Raw genomic sequence first — 25,329 nt, forward strand, 5'->3', positions numbered from 1 at the left:
AATTGTGGTTTTATAAAACACTGGGTTAAGAATAACAGCATGAAGTGAAGGGCAAAACTGAAGTTAGGAGGAGGAAAAAGCTTTATTGTAACTAAAGCTTGAAAAGTCCATGAAGTTTACATTAAAATGCCTTATTCCCAATATGTGGCTATTGCAGGTATTTTCACCAGCATTCCACTCGCTGTCTAAAGCCAAAAGGATATTTAAAAGCTAATATTCTTCTCATAATCTGTATTTTCTGATTTATCATATTTTACAACGTGGAAAATGAAAATCAATGAAGTCTGTGTATTGCTTAGCCCATTTAATTTTCAGTTACTGTGAACATAGCTCTGGGGTTGAAAACAGATTTGTAAAGTGCTTGTTTGTTCAGTAACTACAGTTTTCAATGCAAACTTTAAAAAATAATCTTTCAGATTCAGTTTTGGAAAAGTTCTGATATACTTTAAGAATTGTATTTATTCTGTGAAGGAAAGGGAACATTAAAGAATGTGACTTCAGTTGTCTAGGAGACAAAGTTGGTGAAATGTTCTTAGCGAGATAACATCTATCTGACCAAAAATTCAAGCAAGAAGTAATATGAAATTTCACGTCTGGCAGTCTCTGAATTGAAGGAACTCAAATACTGGCAAGAACTGAGCTCAAAAAGATCCTTTAGTAATATTCTTGGATGAAAAATATATTGAAGAAACATTACAATGAGATACAAATAAGTGTGCTGTTCATGTAAGGTAATTGAATTACTTTTGAAAGTACCAAAGCTGTGTAGGGTTTTTTTTCTTATCAGTTTTTTTTTTTTAAGCTCATCAGACTGCAGTCATACTCTGTGAGAAGGTTCATAGAAACCTATGAAGAGGATGGAATGATATTTGATACCAATATTTCTGCTCCCCAACAAAGGAAGAGTGTTTTTCTCCTGGAGTCTTTCTCCAGTCTCCAGCACCAGTAGTTAAGGCTTGAAAATAGATTCAGAATTCTTCTGTTAAAAATAGCTGCATTCCAGTTGTGTGCCTGTTGTAAGAAAATAGAACATCTTACTGCAGAATGTGATCACATCCCAGTCAATTTCTCTGTCAAGTTCTGTAACTTTTTAGCCAACTAAGTATTTTAGCTCATGGAGTAACATCATATGAAGAGCTGATTATTTTGTAGGATTACAGGTAATTAATTTTTAAACTGTATTATCCTAAAATACCCATAAGGCAAAGATAAGTACTGTATTTTAATTATGTTGATCCACATAATTAAATCAGAACTAGCAGGGAAGATAAATATCTATTAGGTATGAAAATTTTTGGTGTCCTACTGGTGGCTGACAACTTTGAAAACAATAGAGATTGTTGAGACTGTGAGAAAAAGCAGTAAGGGTTGTTGCTGAGTTTTTGGAAAGGTTGAGCAGCAAATTATGGCTTTGAATGTTTTAATTAATATCTAAGCCAGGTGCTTGTGTTGACTTTTATTTTGTGTGTAAAACATCAGCCTTGGTATTTTATGCATCTACCAATGCATAATTACATAGTAGTGCTATCTCTGTGCTTTTGAAACTAAAGTGTTTGAACCATTTCTGCCAAACTACTGCAATCTAGTTAGGGAATACACAGATGACATTGTCTGCTCTGTGCACAGATATGTAATTTAGGTGCCTGTGACACTGAACAGTTTTGTGATAAAACTGCTTATACTATATATACATTGGAGGCTACTGTACCAAGATTTTTGAAAGTCAGCAACTTGGGATTTTGCAGTACTGCTTAATTCTGCTGTATTTCAGAGCTCTTTGCTTTCCTCGTGCTTGTTTCTGCACCATTACAAGTGATGGCAGGGTCCCTGTGGATTTTGGTGGTGCAGAGTGCACACTGCACAACTGGTGACGAATTAGAGGTTCATACCATTTTAAGTACACTTGAAACCTTTCTGTATCACTGACTAGGAATTAAATGCAGTATACATACTCTCTGTGTGTTAAAGAACTGTGTGGGGCAGTGTGAAATTCGTTTTCATTTAAATTAAGTGTGCACAGTGGTTGGGGAAAAACTGATCCGTTTTTCCGAGGTGGCTGCGTTCAAAACTTTGAGTTGATTCAAAACTGTGGCAGTAAAGGAGTGCCAGTGCTGTTTGTTCCATATCTCAGTGCTGGTTTCTCAGCGTGGGTGTGTCAGGCAGATCTGTGGACTTGGGTGTGCAGAGCTGAGCACAGCGGGAGGATGCGCGTGGCGTCCCTGTACCTGCACCAGGCTCCTCCGGTGGCAGCTCCATTGAGGCAGCTGGTCATGCTCCCTTTGGAGCATCAACTGAAGCACAGGCTGGCAATAACAATGGAGCTATTCTCTGACAACAAGGCAGTTTAAAATTCTAGTCAGAGTAGGAGCAAAGTTAATGGAAGAGGCTTGAGGAATGTGCAGGATTAGGGGGTTTGTGGCCCTGTCCTCTGCAGAGCCAAACTTGTCTCGAAAGACATCTGGCTTCACATCTTTGAAGAGCTCATTTCTGTACCCTGGATATTGGCAGTAGAGTAAAATATGTTCATTGGTTTTGCAACAGGCAGAGCAAATCTCTACTGCTGCTTGTAACAGGCAGAGCACATCCGAAGAACTTCTTGTTTTTCTGCCAGTAGCTGTAACCACTGAAAGGAGAATGTTCCTCTTTGGAAGCTAGATTGCCTGTCTGTGATACAATGCCAAAAAGAGTAAAAGCAGATGAAACCTCAATATGCACTTTTTAAAATTCAGTATTTTCTGAAGCCCCTCTGAGAAGAAAGCACATTGCTGCTCATCAGGGTGGATTGCAGAAGCTGACTTTACCTTTTCCTGTGGCTTCTGAATAATGTAAGCAGAGGGAGAAATCCTTTTTGTCCGTATGAGCACAATGAGTTAAAGGTTCTTCAGCAGAAAGGAAATGAACCACTAAAGTAGCTACAGTTTAATTAAACCTTATAGTTTACTGATGACACCTGATGTTTAGTTTTTTAGTAGTGAAATGTCAGATTTCTTTTCATATATTGGTTAACATTAATTTTTAATATCTTCATAGGCATTTTACAACATGGCAGATTGGCAGTGAGTCCTGTATAATCTAATGTACAGTGTATCTAAAAGGTGACTGTTGATCAAACATTTGTCATCTTTAAAAATGACTTGTGAATCCAAGGAAATTATCTGAACCTCTTTTAGAATTAGTTGTATTTGTTAATAGCAGAATTTCCAATGTTTGGATTAGGAAAATGGGCATATTCCCTTTGAATTTAAAGCAGATTTCTCTACTGAAATTATAGGGCTGGTAGACTACCATGTGTAATTCAACTGGTTTTGTTATTCTTCCAAAGCTGCAGGGATCTTACTGACCTAAAAAGACATGAGGACTGTCAGCCGATTTCACTGGTGGTGGTTGTTGTTCTTGTTGTTGTTGTTGTTATTATTATTATTATTATTATCATCATTTATTTATTTATTTTATATATATTTTTTTTAATCAGGCTTTATTTACTGTCCTCAAAACTGCATGCAATGGCTCTTAAATTTTGAGGTGTTGTTATTGGCAGAAATAGAATTCATTACTCAATGCCATGGAGCTAGCCAGTAGAAAGTAAATGTGTTTCCAGCACTGAATTTATAGTGAGTGTGTGAAACCTGAGTTGGGTACAGGTTTCTGAGCAGCCATGCTCTCTGACTGAGCCTTTGGAAAGGAAGCAGAGTAGCTCTGGACACCCAGACATTCAGTAATCCTGGGTGCTGCCATGTGGTGGTGTGGAGACTGAGTAAAACCCCAGAATAGATGCTGGAAGTATGAAAATTCAATCTCTGGTTTTCCCTGGGCCCAGTGAATCATTCTCAGTTATGCTGATGGGCTTGGATGGAAAGCAAATTCCTTTGAATGTTGCTGTTGTAGTGTCTGTTTGTAGAAGTTGCTGATGGACCCTGGCCCAACCCAGAAGTTTCCTGTGTCTAATATCTTTGTATATGTGAGGGACGAGCATAAACCCTTCACTGTTACATTTGTGTACTTACTCTTGTTTGTTGTATTTTTTAAAATGAAAACCCCAACTGTTTTTAAAATCTCACATTACTTTGTTTATGCCTATAAAATTCTATGTCAGTGTTCCTGTAAACAGTAAAAATATGGAATTCATAATACAAAGCCTCATGGCAGCAATCATGTTATCCTGTCTTTTAATATAAAATATATTCTATGTTTTTAAATTACTATTGGTATAGTTATTTTAAAAATAAATTATGATAATGCTACTGTGTTTATGTTGACCTTAAAACTTAAGCAATTTCAATTTGTTTTTAAGGTGATGTTCAAGTGCTTAATATCTTAAAAAAACTGGTTAAATACAAGATCTGAATAATAAGGTGGTATCATTACATACTGTGTAGACAAAAGAAAGGAATGTGTAAGTATTTAAAATGTGCTAGTGTGCCAAATAGCAATACTGGTTTATAGATTATTAGGCAGGTGGATCTAACAAAGATTGCCCATTTTCCTTTCTTATTTATGACTGAAAAAAATGCTCAAACTTCAGATTTAAAGATGCATATGGAATGACTCTGGGAAATTCTGACTTCTCTGTTTCAGAGCGTGAAAAAGGAGGATACAATTGCACAGTTGTTCTTATAAGTGGTACTTCTGGAGGCTTAGAACTTTTTTCAGGGTCATGTTACTCCTATACAGCAAGATTTTTTAAAAAAATAAAATGTTAATCGTGTGGAATGTATGTAGCCATAATTTTTTTCTGACTTACGAATGCTTATCTAAACTATTAGTTTTTGCAAAGTATAAAGCTGATAAACAGATCAGATACTAGTGATGTATTTTTTTAGCTATTTGAAGAATTGGTAGTACTTGCAAAAATCTTTGGTCTTTGAGTTAACAGGTTTAGAAGGTAAGCCATTGACTGGAAATTGAGATGTGAGATGTGTTGGATGTTTCTTTGGCTTTTTTGGCCTCTTTTTTACACCCAAATTACTCCTTTAAGGGAATTCTTTTAATATGTGCATATTATTATTTTTATTATGCCAACTGTTCACAAATTATTCCTAAACACATGAGGAATAATGGACTTCTAACCTCTATTGAACAGGTCTTGCTTTTCCCATCCATTTCTTTATGATAAAATACAGTTACTGATCTTTGAAAATGGTGGCAGCAGTTCTTGACAGAGGATATTTGTATATTTGGCTTCTGTTTGAGAAGGATAGTGTAAATCAAATTCAGACTTATATTACATGATGTTGTGTCAAACATGATTTGTTCTTATCGAGCCCTTAATAACACTTTGCTTTCAGGTGCCCACAGTCCTAAACTGCAGTACTGAGGACACCTGGTAACACTTGAGATGTTGCATGTCTATAGAAAACACCATTTACTAAATTGCTCAGTGTTTGCTTCTAGACCTGCCTTGTTGTTAACATCATGCAGAAGCTTTACTCTTTGATGACCAATGTCATGTTTTAACCCCAGCTGGCACCTCAGCCCCACACAGCCAACTTGCTCACCCCTCCAGTGGGTTTGGGGAGAGAATCAGAAGAGAAGAAGGGAGAAAAGTCGTGGGTTGAGATAAAGACATTTTAATGGGTTAAACAAAAGCCCCAAACAAGCAAAGCAGAACAAGGAATAACTCAGCACTTCCCCAGGCAGGTGTTCAGCCATCCCCAGGACAGCCGGGCTCCACCACATGGAGAGGTGACTTGGGAAGGCAAACGCCACCACTCCAAACACAACCCCCCTTCCTCCTCCTTCCCCCAGCTTTATGTACTGAGCATGATGCCATATATATGGTATGGAATATCCCTGGGTCATTTGGGGTCAGCTGCCCCAGCTGTGTCCCCTCCCAACTCCTTGTGCACCCCCAGCCTCGCTGCTGGGGTGGGGTGAGGAGCAGAAAAGGCCTTGGCTGTGTGTGAGTCCTGCTCAGCAATAACAAAAACACCCCTGGGTTATCAGCACTGCTTCCAGCACAGATCCAAAACACAGCCCCACAGTAGTTGCTGTGAAGAAAATTAAGTTTATGCCAGTCAAGGCCAGAAAACTGAGTTCAGTGTTTGAGGCAGGAAAGAGCCAATTTCCAATCCCTGTTTCAGTGATCTGTCTTCCAGATACCAGTGTTGCATAAACAATATTACTGTTTTATTGAATTCTTTTGTCCAACAGTATAATGCTGCAAAACTTCTGCAGTACTCTTTTGTAGAATAATTTTCTGAATCAACTTGAAGGATGGAAAATTGGTTTGCTAATCAAAGTTAAACTTGTGAATTAAAAAAGTAAAATGATAAAATAAATCTAATTGTGGGCGACATTTTCACTGTAAGTGATGGGGAGGGGAAAGGTTCCATTTTTGTGTGTGTTTTGGTTTATTTTGAGGCTTCACTGAAAGCATGTATATAATTTTATGCCCTCTATTTGCATGAGTAATCTCAAATTCAGGCATCAGTAGTCATGTGCTCTGGATATGAAAGCCAAATGCATCTTGAATTACACAGTCAAAAGTATTCCGTGCCCTCATGTTCTGGATTTTACCCAGAAATTTCAGTTTTTAAACAGAAGTTTTAAATTTCTAGATTGCACTAACAGTAAAAGCTTTTTTAAAATCTGTAACACGAATGCCTCATGATTTTAAATGTCAAGTGATGTGTCTGTTTCTTTGTTTTCAGGGATCTCCTTCAGACATTGACTGAGGACGAGCTGCACACACTGGAACGTAACCTGTGCATCTCTCAAGATGTAGATTTTCCTGTCAGAGCAGATCCTGAAGTACCCTCTGTCATTGCACCAGGCATAACTGCAACTTTGCCTCCTAAGGAACTTTCAGCAAAAGCTGAGAACACAGAGGCTGAGCTGGCTTGTTCCATGCAGTATGATGAGCAGGAGCTGGAGCAGCTGAACAGGATGGTACACAGAGTCGGCGATGAAATGTCTTCTCTGCTTTCCCCTCCAAGCATCTGTCAGTCTCCAGCTCACAGACCTAGCCTAAGAAATAGTTCTAGCACAGAAGCTTCACCAACAAGACACCATCTTGACAACTTAACTGATGAAGAGGACAGAGTGTTTTTTATGGATGACCTAGATGGAGCAGGAGAAGCTCTGGCTGGGTTGGATTCAGTAAGTGATACTTTTGCTTGGGTGAATAACCCTTGCCATGATTCAAAACAGAACCTGCAATATAGAGATGCTTTGCTTTATGAGAATGGCCATCAGACAGAGGAAACTTTGCTTTTAAAAGATGCTGAAAGTGACTTAAGCAATAATAACAATGTTGAAGATGGAAAACAGATGCCTGGCATTTCAGTTCCAAATTCATGCAGCTGTCTAGAAGGTCCAGACTCACAGTTATACCTCAATGGCTGGGATGCGTATGCTGATGATGCAGAAACGGCGGAAGTGATAGCCCACAGGACAGGGGGAATGAAAATATCTGCTACTGTAATATTCAATCCTAAATCTCCTTCTAGCTCAGAATCCCCAGTAACAACCCCAGAAGCAGCTATTAGTTGTATTCCTGGATCTGCTAATCCATTAGCAAATGAGGAGGAGGATGAATCCCATAAACTCAGTATAGCTGCCACAAACTGTCTAATTAATTCCTGTGTGTGTTGTGGCAGCTGTGAAGACAGCAGGGAGGACGGTGTTGAAGGTTTAAAGACTAAACATTCTGCAGGAGGTGTTGTAAATGCTTCATACACATTAGTAAAGTCTAAGGAAATGGACCATGTAGATAACTTGGACAATTCAGTCCCTGAGCAGGAAACATTAAAACCTGAAACTTCTGCTTTGTTAGCAGAAAGAGACTTTGGCAGTGAAGAGCAAAAACTGCCAGTCTCCTCTAAGTGCCTGGCACATTCCTCAGGTTCACAGGTAGGAGCAGAAAGTGACTCCCAAGGAGAAACAGAAAGCATCTCAAATCAGCAGAAGAAGTGGGAGAAGAGAAAACAACTGTGTGATAAAACAATGGACTACAATGAAGATGCTAGTAGTGAAAGGACAGCAAAAGAAGATGTAAAGTCACGATCTAGTTCAAGGTAAGAGCAACTTGATGTCTTGGTAGTAATCTGCATGTACATAAATTCCTGCATCCTTGTACTGAAGTGATTGGTATATCATTAATGTTGATTTTAAGGACAAGAGTGTTGCAGGAATTAATCCATATATGTATTTTTAATGCAGATAGCTTTTTATTGGACGTCAGCTTTTCTAAAAAAGGTTTGGAAATCATCTGACTTTTAATCATCCAGAGTCTCTGTATCATTGAAATTGATGTTACATTACCTGCTTAATGTATCCAAGAGGGCACTGCTGCTAAATGGTACCTGGGTCATTACTTCCATTGTACTCTGCTGTTTTATAGGAGAAGTGTGTCTGGAAAATACTAAAAAGTTAACTTTTGCATCAGTGCATGGGATTGAATTGTTATCTAAACACATTTTACCTTGGCTTCATTTGAGAGAAAGGGGTTGATATGACCATGTTGCCTGTGGGTATCTGTGAATGTGTGTGTGCTGGAGGAGCCTAACAAAGTGCAGAAGTGGCTCTTAAGCCTGTTGGACCATTTCTGCCAAAGCTGATAGAAGAGTAGAGGTCATGGATTATTAGGATTCTGCATATTTAATGACAATAAGGAACTTGCTAACATCATAATACTTGTAATAAAGAAAATGCCATGCTTCAGCTCAACTTTGATTGGATTTGATTAGGACCTTATACAGACCAGTAGAAAACCTGACTTTGTTTTGCTTTACTGTTTAGAGGATAACTTGTTTTGTAGAGTGCGCTCAGTTTCCCTGAAGTATTAATATCATGAAGCAGAGGCAAGACATTAGAGATAATTACCTCTGTTTTCTGTATTTCTGTTGCAGTTGGCTTTATTTGTGTGTGAGATGCAGATCTCTCATTTCATTATGTTCACAGAGTTCAGGATAACACAGTGGAGGTAGCTTGAACCACGAAGCATAACCACAATATAAAAGCTACAGAATAATGTACCAACTGAATTATGAAATATTTTACTGGTAGTGGAAATATAATCATGAGTTCTTTGGCCTGGACCTAATTGCTGTTACAGGTTAAATACAACTTGGCGTGCACAAAACTCAACTTTCTCATTATTCTGTTTGCTATCTTAGGCTTGCAAGTATGATCATATTCAAAGACTTACAACAGGGTTTCTAAGTGGACTTCCTTTTAAGATGTAATTCACAAATCCCTTTGACATTTTTGTACCACTTCAAGTGGAATACTATGTAAAAACGTAGTGATTACTAAAAGTAATCACTGTGTTTAATCAGTTTCCTCATAAATGATAAAATATTCAGACTATTTGCCTACCAGTTTTTGCCTTGGGTAGGATAAAAAATGAATTTTTGAGATTAGATCTGAAAAATATAATAAATCTATATATATATCTATAAGCTACTGTTTCAGCTTCCCATGCTTTGTGAATGTAGTAACTTCTCTACTGACTTGTCCGACCTCTGTTAATATTTAAATACTTTATCTGAGAATTGTCCTTTTACAGAGAGTTCTGTAAGTCTGTCTTCCTGTTAGCTTTTGTTTGCTCCTGATTCCTGTCTGGCCTCTCCTGCCTGTTGTGATTTTGTAGACCTAAGTCACGTTTTGTCAATGTGGTTACTTTTTCAGGTTGGAAACTTCAGAGCCTGCTTGATCAGAAGTTGTCCACAAATTGTCCATACCTTATCATGCCTTATCTCTTGCCCTAAACAGTTTTCAATTATATGATTTCCTCTTAGCAATAAGTGAATCAGAACTGCACTTACTCAAGATATGAGCAAACTGTGGATGTGCACAGTGGCATAATTGTTTTCAGTTGTTTTTCAATTATTCTCAGTATTTGACTTGGAATTTTTACTAAGTGGTGTGCTGAGGTTCTTTTACAAGTTGTCTTGTATCTGTATCTTTTTGAAGTTATCTTGTATTTGATGCTAAAATTATTCTACATGTGTTTACCAGTTAAGTCTTGCTATTTTATTACCTTTTATTTAGACTTTAAGATCATGGGCAGTTGTGCAGGCTGTTCTGGTTATTACACTGAATAATTTTGCATTGGTAGTAACTTGTCAGAGCTCATTGCTCTCCCTGGTTTTGCAGATCATAAAAACAAAGCTCCCAGGATGCTGAAGAAACTCAGCCATGACATCCCACCCTTCTGAGAAGTGATTGTTTAACAGCTGCTCTCAATTTGTGATTAAGAATTATCTATCCTTTTTGGGCCCCTCCCTCTTAGGCTGTAGGTCCTTAGTTTTCTTAAAAGCCTTTTTGAGGTATTTTGAGAGAACCTGTTTGGAAATCCAGAGGCTTGACAGATGAATCACCATTCTTCACAAGTTTCTTGACCCTTTCACAGAGCTCCCAAGAGGTTCCCTCTGCAGAACTCATGTTGTTTCTTCTCACACAGATCTTCACATTGTCTACGTATTTTAGCTTTTGATACATTTTTAAGTTGTTTGGTATGATCATCAGGCTCACAGAGCTAGAGCTGTTTGAATCCCCGTGGAGTCCTCCTTATTTTTATGGATGGCACCTTTAGATTCCAGGCATCATGGAAGTTTTAAAAGAGAGCTTAAGAATTCATCTCATTCATTCTTGAGTTCTAAAACTCTTGGGTGAATGTTTTTGAATATTTTGTTAAGAAGTTGGTGGGATTTGTCTGTTTTCACCATAGTCTCTTACACGGATACTTTGTTGATTACTTCTAATTAGCTGAATTCATTTTTGAGGCTACAGTACATCTGTTACTAATTGTCAAGTATTCCACCTTTGCAGCAGTAGAGCAGTAGAGATGGATGTATTTTGTTACTAGATTGTTGCTGCTTTATGGAAGCATTCCAATTAAATACCAACTTCTTAAGTATATTCTGTGAAAGGTGGAGATGCTGGGTTCTACTGAGAACTAGATTAAAAAATTATATATGGATATATCTCATTTTTTCCATATATATATGTATATAAGATTTGGGTCTTGCCTCTGAATCACTAGTCATGCTATCAGCAAAAGAGATAATTCAGTTACAAAACAGAACTTTGTGGACCTTTCCTTACTCATGCTGCCGGGGCAATGACTAATCACTGCCTTTTGATGGTATTTTTAAATTGGAAGATCACGTTGGGCTTCTGTGACTGCTCCCTATTACATGTTTGTGAATGCCAGCTTAACCATAGGGGAAATGTTGGAGGCAGTAGATTATTTTCAGAATGATGGACCCATTAGCTAAAACAATAAACAATCTCATACACATGGAATAGCTGCAGGATAGCTCATACATCAAGCTGATAAATGTATTAACTTCCTAGTTACTGTAAGTCACAAAGTAGAAGAAAATTTTCTTTCCCTTTTCTGAATAAAGCAGCTCTCAAATGTGTATGTTGTGACACAAACTGTTTGTTCTAGTGAGTCAGTCATCTTACTACACAATATGACATTATAGGTATGATCTCTGTGATCTTGATGGGTTTACCATAATCCTTGTATCTGAAATAGCCGGTATTTCAGGCTTCTCTGTCTAGCCTCAAGATTCAGTGGAGTTTAAAATACAGGTTAAACACTCTTCTACTAAAGATTTCATAGACTCATAGAGTGGTTTGGGTTGGAAGAGACCTTAAAGATCATCTTGTTCCAAACCCCTGCCATGGGCAGAGACACCTCCCACTAGATCAGATTGCTCAAAGCCCCAATGCAAACTTGAACCCTTCCAGTGATGGGACCTTTGCAGGTTCTCTGGGCAACCTGTGCCAGGGCCTCACCACCCTCATGGTAAAGAATTTCTTTCTATCTAATCAAAACCTACCCTTCTTCAGTTTGAAGCCATCCCTCCTCGTCCTGTCACTACCTACTTGTGTAAGAAGTCCTTCTCCATCCTTCTTGTGGGCTCTCTTCTGGTACTGGAAGACTACAGGTCACCCTGAAGCCTTCTCTTGTCCAGGCTGAACAATTCCAATTCTCTCAGCCTTTCCTCATAAGAGAGGTGCTCCATCCCTCTTGGTGGCCTCCTCTGGACTTGCTCCAACAGGTCCATGTCCTTCCTGTGATGGGGCCCCAGAGCTGGATGCAGCACTGCAGGTGAGGTCTCAGCAGAGCAGGGCAGAGGGGCAGAATCTCCTCCCTCCTCTGCTGCCCACGGTGCTTTGGATGATCCCAGGGCAGGGAGGTTTCTGGGCTGAGTGCCCATGGCTGGATCATGTCCAGCCTCTCACCCACAGCACCCCCAAGTCCTTCTCAGGGATGCTCTGGATGTGTTCATCCCTGGCCTGTGCTGACCCTGGGAGCTGCCCTGACCCAGCTGCAGCACCAGCACTTGGTCTTGTTACAGCTCATGAGATTCCCATGGGCCACTTCTTGAGCTTGTCCAGGTCCCTGTGGATGGAATCCTGTCCCTCGGGTGTGTCAGCTGCACCACCCAGTTCGGTATCACCTGCAAATGTGCTGAGGGTGCACTCAATCCCTTCATCTGTGTCATTAATGAAGATATTAAGTAATTCTGGTCCCAGTAGGCACCCCGGAGGGACACCACTTGTTACTGATGTCCCTAAGATTTGAGCTGTTGACCACTGCTCTCTGGATCTGATCATCATCCAATTTCTTATCCATATAACAGTTCATGCACTGAATCCATCTCTCTCCAATTTACATAGAAGGATGTTCTGAGGGACAGTGTCTAAGGCTTTAGAGAAGTGCAGCTAAATGACATCCCATAGCCCTTCCCTTCTCTGCTGATGGAGTTACACCATAACAGAAGAACCTCACTGGGTATTGACAGGTCTCTGCTACTTGGGTTTTTAAGTCTTAGCTCATGTTATGCCTTTCCTTGTTATCTGCTTGTATCTCAGAGATACAAAACACCGACAGCACACAAATCCTGGGCAGCAGTGCTAATGAGATGCAAATATGAGAAAAGCACTAGCAAAGATGCAGTATCTGATTTGCTGAAAGGACAGGGTGATAAATAAAGGCTGTCATGTAGCAAAACAAACTGATAAAGGGGAAAAGTCATGTAAGAATAGAAGAGGAGAAAACTACGAAAAAACACTATTTGGTGTTTTGGGGTAAAAAAGGACATTAACCCTAAAACCAAGCTTTAAATCTGTCTCTAGTATTCTTGGTTTTTCAACTGAAAGAAAACTACACAGATTTTTTTTTTTTTAAAGTTCATTTAAACATAAAATTCTACTGTCTCTTTTACAGAAGAAAGAACACTACAAAGAGGGAAGATTTTTTGTGTGTGTTTTGTAAATATTTGTCTTTCTGTTCTTTCTGGAGCTGAGGAGTCCATGTAAACCTGCTAATGTTTTATGAAACTTGGCAACTTGTTTGATATTTTCATACAATGCTGGTGTTTTCATGTTTTAGTCTTAAATACCTGGTTCTCTTGCATGTTCGTTTATCTACATACTGACTTCAAAGAAGTTCTGATATAAAAAAGGGATTTTTAAGTAGTTTCTTTCTTTTGCACTGTAGGTCTACGTAAAATGTCTAGCTTAAGTTTCACAATTTTATTTTATTTTTGCATTTTCCTTGATCTGATGAATGTATTCTTGATAAAGCCTTTTGCAGTGCATGTGACAGTTGGCAAAAGGAGCTGCAGTTGGTAGTGAGGAGAATCTCTTGCCTTTACCCTTCCTGCACAGCTCTGTGCTGACACTGTTTGCATTTACTTGTGGGGGTTAAAAAATAGAATATTTTGCCATATGCTTTTGCAGTGTAAGGAGTAAGTATGAGGCATCCTTGAAAAGCATGTTTTGTTATTTGTTGATCTATATTGCAACTCTAGAATAAGAGGAATAATTTATTCTTTAGCTTGGTATTCAAGTTGCCTCTTTTCCTAGTCTTGCAATTATTTAATCCTAAATTGTATGTATTGTTCAATATTTATATGATGTACTATATTAAGAATATTATTTCCTCAGCAAGTTAGAATAACTCTGTAAAAAAAAATGAACACCTGTTTCAGACAGTTGGTTTTTAATTTTGATTTTTTTGGCCTGTACGTTAATTTGTTCGCTCCTTAGCATCATGTGACATCCATGTTTTCAGGAAAGCAACTTTAGGATAATTCATTCCACTTTTATAAATGCATGGAAAAGAGCCATTCAGCCATTTGTATTTTGGGGATGGCTAACATTTGCTAAAAAAAAAACCAAAACAAATTCACACAAAGTACCTTTCTAGCTTGTCTGAGTTTCTAGCTTTTCTACAAGTATTCCTTTATCAAAACAAGATTAACTGATACTGAAATGCAAATTAACTTGATTAAATGTCTTAAATTCATGTGTTTCTCTAATATTCCCATCACAGTAGGATTTAGGAAAATTGTGTGTATTTTTACATAAAAATGGTTGCCTTTTCCATAAAAAATTAATGGGCAGCTGTGCAAGCTCACATAAACAAAAATATGTCTGTTTATTGTGTTGTACTGATTAGTCTTTTAAGGAGCTGTTCAGGAGAAAGAAGAATTCTCATCAGCAAAAAGCAAATAGTACTTGATTGGGAATCAAGCATCATCCTTTTAACTGCAAAACTTCCCTTAAGCAATCCTTTATCTGGCTTTTGATTGAAGTTCTTTGTTCCCCTTCTAGTATTCTGTTTATTGCCTTTGTGCAACTAGCCAAATTCAGATTCAGTATAAATTAATCTTTTCAGTCCCTCCTCCTCTTCTTTTTTACAATGCAAGTCTCAAATTTGAAATGGCAGTGTTTTACCTTGCCTGTTGAACACTGATTTTGTACAGTATCCTATAACACAACTGCCATTGTAAAGCTTTTTTAGTGTCACTGTTTTATACCAGCTTCCCTTTTACTAGGTCCAGATATCAATTAAAGCAACAGTGAACTACATTAGCTTTCAACACAGGGATTCCTGAAATAACAGGTTAAAAAGTTTCAAAAGATAATTTTTGAGTGGATTCAGTGTGACACATGAGGCTTTAGTCAGCCCTCATGCAGTGAGCCAGTCAAACACTACTTATGCCAATTAACTATTGTAATAGGAAATGTAATTGTATTCAATTAGTAGCATTCATGAAGAAATTGTCCCCTGAAACAGAGGTTTAATTAAATGTAAGAGTCTAGAAATAAATTCTAGTAGAAAAAAGCATGGATAAAATAAAGGTGGCTTTCAGTTTGATTTTTCTTTTTAGAATAGTTACAAAAAGTGGCCAACAGCTTTCAATAAATGGTTCATTGGTTCAGTCTGTCAGTCTTCCATGAAAAGAGGCAGCCATATTACTGCCACATGTCACTTGCTCCATGTCCTCAAATCTTTATTCTGTAGTTTTATCAGAAGTGCTGAAGAATTTAGCTTTGATGAGCATGGATAGTGGTTTTATCCAGTGCTAGAATGTAATTTTTAAAAAAGCACTGTAGGCATTTAAGACCTGCAAATAAAAGAAACTTTTTGCCACCTTCCCCAGTTTAAGCAGTCCCATGAATCCCAATCCAAAATAACATTATTGCAAATGAGCCTGAGGTGGAGAAGCTCAGGTCACCGGTGGGCTGATGTGGGAAGGAAAGGTTAGCAGCTCTCAGCTGCAGAATGTGGCTTTATGCACAGACTTTCTCTTATAATTGTGCTAATGAATGTCTGTGCTGAGCCATCATCAGCTGATAATGGGAATCTTGAGACGTGAAAAACAGGTCAGTTCACCTCAGGGTCTACCAGCACCTTAGAGAAGCAGAGAGGATCTTCACGCAGACATTAGTAAGAAGAAAACTCTACATTTATCCTGAGACTATGGGTACTGAGAGGGAAAGCAGTGAGTATATTAGTTATTTGTTGTTTGTAGTTTTTTGTTTTGTTTTTCTTGTATTTTTATAAGCTAGTTAGTATAACACTTAAAGTATAAAACAGAGTTATCATTATTGGATTCCCATTTCTTGGTACTAAATAAACACAGAACTTCTCATTTGACGAGTTACAGCCTGAATATGAACCAGTAATAAACACTGTAAATCATAAATACTGTTTCTGGTACAGTAATTCAGTAATATGGAGTATTACAGTAATTCAGTCTATATGGATACACAGGAATGAGGAAAAATGTTTACATGTTGTAACTGCCTACACAACACATAGTTAATTACAACAAACTAATGTCTGTGAGCATGGTTTGTGTCAAGTGTGTAGAAAGAGTTTGCATTTCCAAATGATAACTGACTGCATGGATAGCTAACCCTGAAGTCAGCAGATTGTTCAGCATGGTCAGGTTTGTGCCCCAAGACAAAAATGGAGGAGTGGAAAATGAAGGCATTTATAAAACAGTTTAGAATGGCAAACAGTGTTAATACAAGGCTTAAAAGCCAATGGGATGGTGGAACTGGTGAGAAGGAGTTGTGCTGATAGGAACTGATAAGGAGTGAGAGAAGATTGAAATGAGAGGCAAAGTATGGAGAAGAGATGAGGTGAGGCTTACTGTCTGGTCAGAAGACATCTGTGAAGATGAAAGTAAAGACTGTGTCGAGCTAGTTGATAATACCAGCTGGCTGTGGGCCATTATGTTCATTGTGCTCACTGGGTTTACTTGCTATTAAGATCCTTTATTGTTTTGCTTGCTTTCTCAGATTGTCCATTCTGCATTGTAAGCTGATGGTAGAAAGTGATTTCATGTCTTGGGACAATGCTGGCAATAAATAATATCTGCTCTTAGCAGAGAGGTGGAACTTCAGGGTCATGGTTGGTTTAGTTTATGTCTCAGCCTAGAGAATTTAACTCCCCAAAAGTGTCTATGAACTTTTTGAGTTCTTAGGAAAAATGCAAGTCCTTTGGGTTCTATGTAAGAGCTTAAAACCTTAAATTCTTTAGAACAAAACAAAAACATAGAAAACTAGAACCTAAGAAAATTGCATTTAAGTGCTTAAATACTTATATTAATATATATTAATAACTGAAATATTTTGATTGGACTGCAAATGTATTAGGCAGAGCTTCACAGAAGGCACTGAAGGATACCAAACCTGACATCCTTCAGAAAAATTATTACTACCAAAATCAGTTGGCAGGATTATTACACTGGAAAAATCTGGAAATGGTGGGGTGGTGAAAGAGCATAGAAGATGCTGAGTTTGCTACTTGTTCTTGTTTCCTGGTTCTGCTGTTCAAAGGTTAGTCTATTCTGAACAAAAGAGTGATGTGCTTTACTTGCAAGACAGAAGCAATGATGTATTTGCTGTAAGACAATGAGTTAACAAAATTTGATGGTTAAATGTTTGTAAGAGAGGTTTAACAAGGTTTGATGGCAAGGTACACTTCAGAATTTAGTTGCATAGAGGGCAGGGTCAAACAATGCTGCCAGAGAGACCCTTTTATTGAGTCTTGAGGTTCAGAGAGGAGCGTGGCTGCAGCTGGATCCGGACTTAGTCCCAGATGTGAGCAATGGTTTATGTCTAAAGGATTATTTTTATATGTGCAGTCTTTTTATCACTTAGCTAATATTGCAACATTTCAGCATGCTTATTCCCAATTATTTACTCAGTATCTGGTGTGATAAAGGCTTCACTTAGCCTTGAGGAGTAATCATGAGAGGCATCCCAACAGGGGAGGCTCTGGCGTGCAGTCTGCTGCCATGCAGGAGAGCTCAGCAGGCCCTGGACTGGCCACTACTTTTGGGCTAAGATGAGTGGCTTACAGTCATACTTGCATACCCATTGTGTTTTGGTTGGTGTGTGCTCAAGTAGCTCTCAGCTGCTGTGCAAGATTTATGTCCCTTTGGCTACTGTGGTGTTACCTGTCTCTCCAAAGCCCAGTTTGGGTACAGACATTCAGACTGCCATTTCTGGCTTTTGCTTAAAAAGAAAAGGGGGGTGAGCATACCACCACACCTGCCTAATCATGGTGAGAAATTGTGTGCTAATGTTTTTTTTTAATATCATTCAGCTGCTGTAAAACAGATAGTAAAATTATATTTTAGTAGCATGACCGTATTGTAAGATTGGATGGGTAAAGGTGATGAGCTATAAAAGAGTAAGCCTTTGTTTAAATGCATATATCTCTTCATAATGAGCGGAATTAGCAAGGGAAATTACATAAAACGAATGAAAGTTAAATAGATTTTTGTTCAAGTCTGATAAAATTATTTTCCGCTTGTGAAGTCTCTCCTTTCAACTAAAGCATGGTACACTTGGGATTTATTTTCAGATTGGCAGTCAGAAATGAGAAACATGAAGGGCACATTTTCTGAGTGATTAGTGGGAGGTATGCAAACAAATCCTATTATTTCTTAGTGGGATTAGAGCACATACCTTCCATACACTGCTTTGAAGAATTCCCCTTAAGCGTTCTTCCAGACTTCTAGCTGAAAAAATAGCTGTAATAGTAAATTTGGTAGAAGAAAAGAGTTTAGAACAAAGCTGGTTTGCATATATCTAAAAGCAAAAGAACATAAAAAAATCTGCTAATATTTGTGGAGAAATAAAGTAAACCCTGACCTATATAATTACCTCTCTCTTAACTGGAGATGGTTCTTAGATTTCTCTTTGCATTGTCCAAAGATTTGTTGACTGAATATCTGAGTTCAGCTGGCTTGAATGAATCGTCTGCACTGCGTAGAGCAAATACAACTTTGATATCTCTGCTCAGAATTACATATTTTCTAATCTCATATAATTTAATTTTTTCTCAGCTTGTGGAATTTCCAGTAGCTGAGCATAAATTGTTACTCAAACAATAAATTAGTCTTTACAAGGTAGTTTTATAAGTGCTTATGAAACTATTTTTACTCCTCTAATCCTAGTTTATGTTGATAATATGATATAAGATCTGAAATGGTGTGTTATTTAGAGGCTTTTCATTAGTCCAGGGATGCCAGAGACAAGTTGTCTACCATTTTTTTTAATTAGTCATTCCCTTTTACTTAGTAGCTAGTGGATTTCTACTAATGAAGTGTCAGTGGTTTGCTATGGGACTGCTCATGATTATCTGTTCATGGTTATCTGTTGGCTCAAAGCACAAAATTTGTGCTATGGTACATATGTGGCACTTATGGGGACTGAGCAAACTTAGGGGGAGGTGAATTATCTTCAGCTCCATCACTGAAGTGTCAACTTTCTGTTTTTTAACAAACCTTTTCCTTCCATTGGGGAGAAAATGCAGGTCAAACTTGTCACAGTATTCAGAAGTTTTTGAAGCATATGGATTACTGTGCCTTGGCCTGAAACCCAAGATGACTTTATGAACTTTCAGTTTTGTTATGCCTTCAGTTTTAGGTTATACCACATTCAGCAGCATGGGAAAGCTATTCCCTCCATCTCCAATGAAAATGTAAGACTTGCAGTCATTTCCTGAATGTTTTAACTGTGTGGTGTGAATTAAATTGAGGATTGCTGGAAGATGTGTGCTCGCTGACTTTGCTGAATTCTTGTCCTTTTGGGAAGAAAACAGAATAGGTTTGTATAATTTTCTGAAGAGCAAAAGATGCAACTGCCACTTTATTCTTATTTCTGTATAACCCATGAGAAGCCGTGACTTATCGCAATGCTCTGTTTTTGCCTTTGCTCGCTTCAGCAGTTCATTTTGTTTCCGTATGTTTTTTCAGTTCTCAGGATGGCTTACGTGATTCCCCCCTCAGCTCCATCTCCAGCAGTGACTATGAGAGTGTTTCTGTCACTACATGTAGTCTCTCCAGCATATACGCTCTGAGGTAATAACGTCACTTTGCAGTCAGATTTGACGAATGCTATTGAGTTATGCTTGGTTAAAAATTTTCATTGAATTAATCAAGTGACAGCAACACTTCAGAGTATTCTTCCTTTTGAACAACAGGTGCTTTTTGGTTTGTTTTTTATTTAACCTGCCAGCTTTCTTCAGTGCTGTGACAATATGAGGCTACTATTTATGGGAAAGTTTTTAATGCATGCAGGGAGCACTTGCATATGTCCATGATCTCACTTTTATTTATCCATATAGCAGTTCTTCAGAGACACCTTAGGTTGTAGCTTGACAAGTTACAAATGTTTTTCTCAGCTAGCCCTTAGCTTTCTAGAAAACATGTTTTTCCATTTTGTTTTGCCTGGTAAAATAAAAGATGTTCCAGTTAACAATTTGACTTACACCCTGCTGCTGGCCAACACTGGTAACAGTACAGTGAAGAACTGCTTCTGACTTCACAGAATATTCCGAGTTGCAAGGACCCCACAGAGGTTGTGAAGTTCAATTTGTAAGTGAATGACCTATACAGGGATTGAAACCATGACCTTGGTGTTACTAGCAATAGTATTTTATATTCTCATCTTCTGAAGCTACATGGGAGTTTCAACCTCAGCTTTACTCAAAGCACTTAATGAGAGTGATAGAGGAATTAAGGTTAGGGCAGACAAATGTAACTAAAACATAAAAATGAGATCTTTGCAGTTTTCAATGTTTGCATAATATACATGTACGAGATGTATTGCATACACTGTATGCAATAAAACTTCTGTTCTGGTACAGATAGATTGAAATGCCACTTCTTCAGCTGATGTAGATCATCCTCCGCTGTTTCTTTTCCTCTCTTTTTTATCTGTTTCCCTCTCCCCAGAACTTCACTTGAACTTAATGATTTTCAAATTTCATCTAGGTTTGAGGATGAAAAGAGGAAATAAAATGGCTTTTCTAATAGTGATAGATGCAATACTACAAATAATTGGAGGGGTTTTATTAGGATGTACCTGTCTTCAATTCGTTAGAATTCTTTGTTTTTAAAATAAGGACAGAAAGACACAACAAAAACTTTTTTCATTGTTTTAATTTTGAAGTACATTTCCTTTTGGCTGTTCAAATAAAACCCAATTTACCTGCATGCAGTAGTTGACCTGTCAAATACTGTATACATTGAAGTCTGTTTCACACAGAGGTGTCTGAATGGATGGTAGATGTAGCCTCAGTGACTTCAGGAATTACTGGAGCAGTGAGAAGTCTTGATTAGATGCACCATCTCCTTTGAAGGCCTTACTGGACTGCCTTTGTACATTAGTGTTGCCACTGTATTGGTAGTTAGGTGAAAAAAAGTTTTATTTATAAGGCAGTATTTGTCCACGTGCCTTTGTGCTCTTTTCCACTGAAATACGGCATTGCAACATCCCTGGGTGGTTTGATGAAATCTGAGTTTCCTGTTTTTCAGCATCTGATGGAAATTACCAGAGGTGTAGCTATTGTAATTTGTGGTCCAGTAAAACAAACTGGCAAAGTGCCTGCTTGACTATAATGACAGGAGTTTCCTCTTTTGAAAGACTTGGTTTAAAAACAGCTAAAACTTTTTAGTAACTCATTTTAATGAAATAAAAGAAAAAACCCAAAACTCCTCAGTCTAACTGCTTCACAGTAGTATGTTCCTAGATCTTTGTGCATAGAAATGTAATATTCAGTGCATGTATTTGTATAATATTTTAACTATGTTATTTTTAGGTGCTTCTCTGTTCTCTCTTCAGAGAGTTTTATTTGGCCATTAAAGAGCTTCTCTAGAGTTGCATTATTTGCTACAGCAAACATGTTCCTTGCAAAGACAATCGTTAAAATGTTCTTTTCTGAAATAACTAGGTTTTCCATGATGCCATATGCATATCTAAAATAATACCTAATTTGGGAATTTCTTTTTCTTCTGAAATATGCCATTTTAATGTATCTAATTTTTTGCTGTTTTGCACTTCACAACAATTAGACCTTAAATGTAACATTTGTAATTTTATCTGAAAAATAATTGGCTAAAGATAGAATTCTGGAAATGCATTTGTGGCCTTTCATCCTCCTGTGAAACGTAAACAACTCCTTTGTGCTTTTAAATAATCAGTACTGAGACTGACAGTCATGTTGTCAGATTGCAGCATGTTTTGGGAATATCTTCAGAAAATTTAGCTGTGATAGCAAAACCAATTTAACTGCAGTAGTAATGTTGAACTAATAGTGTATTAAATAGCACAGATTTGAAACAATGAAGTGTTGTATATATGGAATTCTGTATAAATGTTCATTTATTGTTTAACAAATGGAGAACCAGGGAGAAAATTTCCACTCTTTGGATCCCAGAGCACTGTTCAAACCGGTGGTTTGGGTTCTCAAATGGTTTTGCTAAGGAAAGTTTGATTGTTTCATTGGTACCTAATCTGTGTAAAATGTTCCTTTTTCTAGTCTCAGAGGTCTAGTGGTCAAGAAGTTACATGTTAAGCCCAGTTCAGAAGATAATTTTTTGCAAAATGTTCATTATTCAGACTTGAGATGCCCATACCAGTAGTCAACCTCCTCAGCAAAGAACAAATGTGTTCTATGTATTTTAGAAGGTTTCCAAGAAACTGTGGTTTTATGCAGACTTTGAAGGCAATGCAGAAGTCTTTTGTACATCAGTGTGATTGTGAAATGACATTGCTGACTGGAGTGAAAAATGCCCTACAGTGGGAAGGTGACAATTGGTCCAGTGATTGTAGGAGCTCCATGAAAAAACATCCATCCAGTTTTTCCTTTTTAATGGTTTCTTTCCATAGATGTTATTTTTAGAACCATTTTAAATATAACTGTTACTTACTACATTGTAAAAAGGCAGCACAAATACACTGCTGAAATCTTACCCATTTAAATGTTCAAAGTAGTAAAGTCAGTAGTTCTTAAAACAAAACTGCAGGAGTTTGTCTGCTTTCAACATGTGTTTGAATTACTGGACAAGATCCTGACATAACCATTAATTTGAGTGGAAACCTGAGCAAAGCCTGTCCATCTGCTTGAGAGGCCTTGGTATGGTCAAAGATTGAACCTAAATTCTCTGAACTTGAGCTTCTTGAGTTTCTTGAACTCAAGAAAAATGCTGATTTGGGAATGGTGAGGAAAAATAAGTGAGACAACAGAAGAACAGAGTAATTACAATTAGTTGAATTTGAATCTCATTGGAGTTTTTGGTGTAAGACTGCCAGGGAGAAAGAAATACTGATGTATCTGTATTTGAGTGTTTGCCTTGAGTAAACTTTACATGGTAAATTCTGCTTCTTCATTTTAAGGTTATAAAGAGCCAATAAATGAGAACTTGAAGTAATAACTCTTAAAACTAACCTTAATGTTATGCTAGATGCTTTCTCTAGTCAGCAGGTTGGTTGTTTTTTTTTTATATGTCATTGCAGCTTAACTACTGGTGGGTTTTGGTATATTTTTCTACTATTTTAAGCATTTACAAAAATTGGTGGTGAAGTTTTAGCACATTGTTTACAGTCTGTTAAAGGCAGTATCTGCAGTGAATTGTGACTCAAGTTTATGCCAAAACAGCAAGACTCTGCCAGCAATTAGAGTGTGATATTTATCTGGGTATTTCAGTTAGAATATCTGTATTTTGTGTATATGTGGGAAGACATGGATCATTCTTAGTGTAAAATATTTCTTTGTTATATCAAGATGAAACCTCACCTGGTACAACTTGTCCTCTTCATGTGGCTCCTCTTGGAGAGTCAGCCTCCATCCTCTTACAGCCACTCTTGATGTACTGTGATGAGGTCCCCTGGAGCCTTCTCCAGGGAGTAAAATTCCTTCAAGTCTCTTCCTGTAGGACAAGTTCTCCATCATCTTCATGGCCCTCCTCTAGATGCTCTCCAGTCTGTGTCTTTTCTTGAACCACACAGCTGGACACTGGAGAACTCCAGGTATGGCCTGATGAGCTCTTGGTAGTTTGGGATGGTCACATCTCTCATCTCTGCTGGTGGTGCCCCTGTGGGTGCAAACCAGCATCTGATTTGCCTTCATTGCTGCAGCAGCTTCACTGCTGAGCCCTGTTCAGCTCCTGTTGTGCACCAGGACCCCCTCAGAGAAGGATCCCAGCCTGTGTCAGGATCCTTGGTGTCATCACTGCTGCATGACCTTGCACTTGTCTCTGTTCAACTCCACACTCTCCTTGCCAGCTTGCAGTTCCAGCCTGTATTGGTTTGTGAGATGGCTTTCCCTGCTGACCCATCCACCTCACCACCCAGGGTGCTGTCACCAGCAAACCTGGTGATGGTGCTCAGACTTGTCATCCAGATTGCTTTGTTGAACATGCTGAACACATGGGGCCCAGTGTCCATCCCTGGGGGTCCCACTCATGCCAGCCCAAGTACAGACCATTGATCAGCACTCTGAATGGGAGCTCTGAGCCAGTTTCTTGCCCATCTCTCAGACCAAGCAAAATTCATGTGGGTGGACAGTTTCCTACAGAAGCAGGTTTTATACAGTGCTTTCTCATCAGTAGACCCGAGTGCCTTGAAAAGGATTCAGGAAGGAAAAAGAACTTGGTTGTTCTCCAGGACTGTGAATTGCAGCAGGAGAATTCAGTTCTTTCATCTCATTGTCCAGAGCTTAAGCTATCAAAGCTACAGCACAAATTACATGCCTACAGATTTGAACAGAGACCACAGCTACTCTGGGGATCTTGTAGATCATAACGTGGAGTACAACAAATACATTAACAGTGTATTTGATCAGTCTACCTGATCAGCTCTGTCTCCAGTCCTTCTGTCTTGCACTTTTACCTTTGTTAACATGGTCAGGTTGCATTGAAGCTATGCAAAATGACGGATTTGTTCTGCATTAATGTTTGGTTTTGGTTTGACCAGTGCATTACTGTAGATTTTCTTTCTCCTTTTTTTTCTGTAGAGCTCTTCTTTATGGAGAGGTTGCTCACAATCAGAAAAAGGCTGTTAGTAATATCTTTACATGTACTGTACTGGAGTCCTGAAAATGAAGAGCTCGGTGAGCAGAGTTGTGGGAAGAGGAAGGGGTTTATACCCTGAGCAGATCTGAATCACTTCCAGTATAGATGCTATTCCTGCCTAATGATTTTGAGCTGCAAACTGTGCGTGTCTCTGAGGCAGTGACAGTCTGTGCTGTTTTTTGCACAACTGTCACTCAAGGAGTGTGAGGGCAGTGTTAATACAGTCAGAAATAGGTTGCTGTATACAGTCTTTTTGTTCAGCTGCTAAATCCCTTGCCCCAACAACCAGCTGAGCAGCACCAGCAAAACAAAAAAGTCAGTGTTGATGAGGTCTGTCAGCTTTTGCTTCTGATTTTAGTCAGCAAGACATATGTGACTGAAGCAGATGTCTCTGGGTTTTCACCGCCAGGATTCTTCTTGATGTGTTTCATGCCTATCTTGTTCTTCACCCTGCAAGACAAAAAAATATTGAATCTCCAAATGGTGCAGCATTTTCTAAGTAACAATGTTCCTTTCTAGGGTATTCTACAAGGTATTTTATCTTTTATGCATATCTTTGTCTTTAGTAACAAGTAACTGAATGCAGATTTTATTTTTTCCAAGGAATAACCCAGGCAGCTAGTATTAACAAGTGCTTTTTACAGTGGGAAGGTGAAAATTCAGTTGTTGGAAGTTTTTTGGTCTTTCCCTATTAAAATTA

General features: G+C 38.2%; 1 protein-coding gene across 6 annotated transcripts in view; it reads left to right on the plus strand.

Moving 5' to 3' along the window:
• ZFYVE28 (zinc finger FYVE-type containing 28) overlaps nt 1-25,329 on the plus strand; it is a 145,413-nt gene that overhangs the window by 94,299 nt on the left and 25,785 nt on the right. For 3 of the 6 annotated variants that reach the window (XM_015625176.3, XM_015625177.3, XM_033513735.1), the window contains exons 8-9: nt 6,651-8,015; nt 19,530-19,634. In XM_015625176.3, coding sequence (XP_015480662.1) covers nt 6,651-8,015; nt 19,530-19,634 — 1,470 coding nt within the window. Of the gene's footprint in view, nt 1-6,650; nt 8,016-19,529; nt 19,635-25,329 lie in introns of those variants that run through there. The other 3 variants (XM_015625178.3, XM_015625179.3, XM_033513736.1) reach the window with 2 other exon arrangements.

The sequence above is a fragment of the Parus major genome, chromosome 4, assembly GCF_001522545.3.
Source record: "Parus major isolate Abel chromosome 4, Parus_major1.1, whole genome shotgun sequence".
Lineage (NCBI taxonomy): Eukaryota > Metazoa > Chordata > Aves > Passeriformes > Paridae > Parus > Parus major.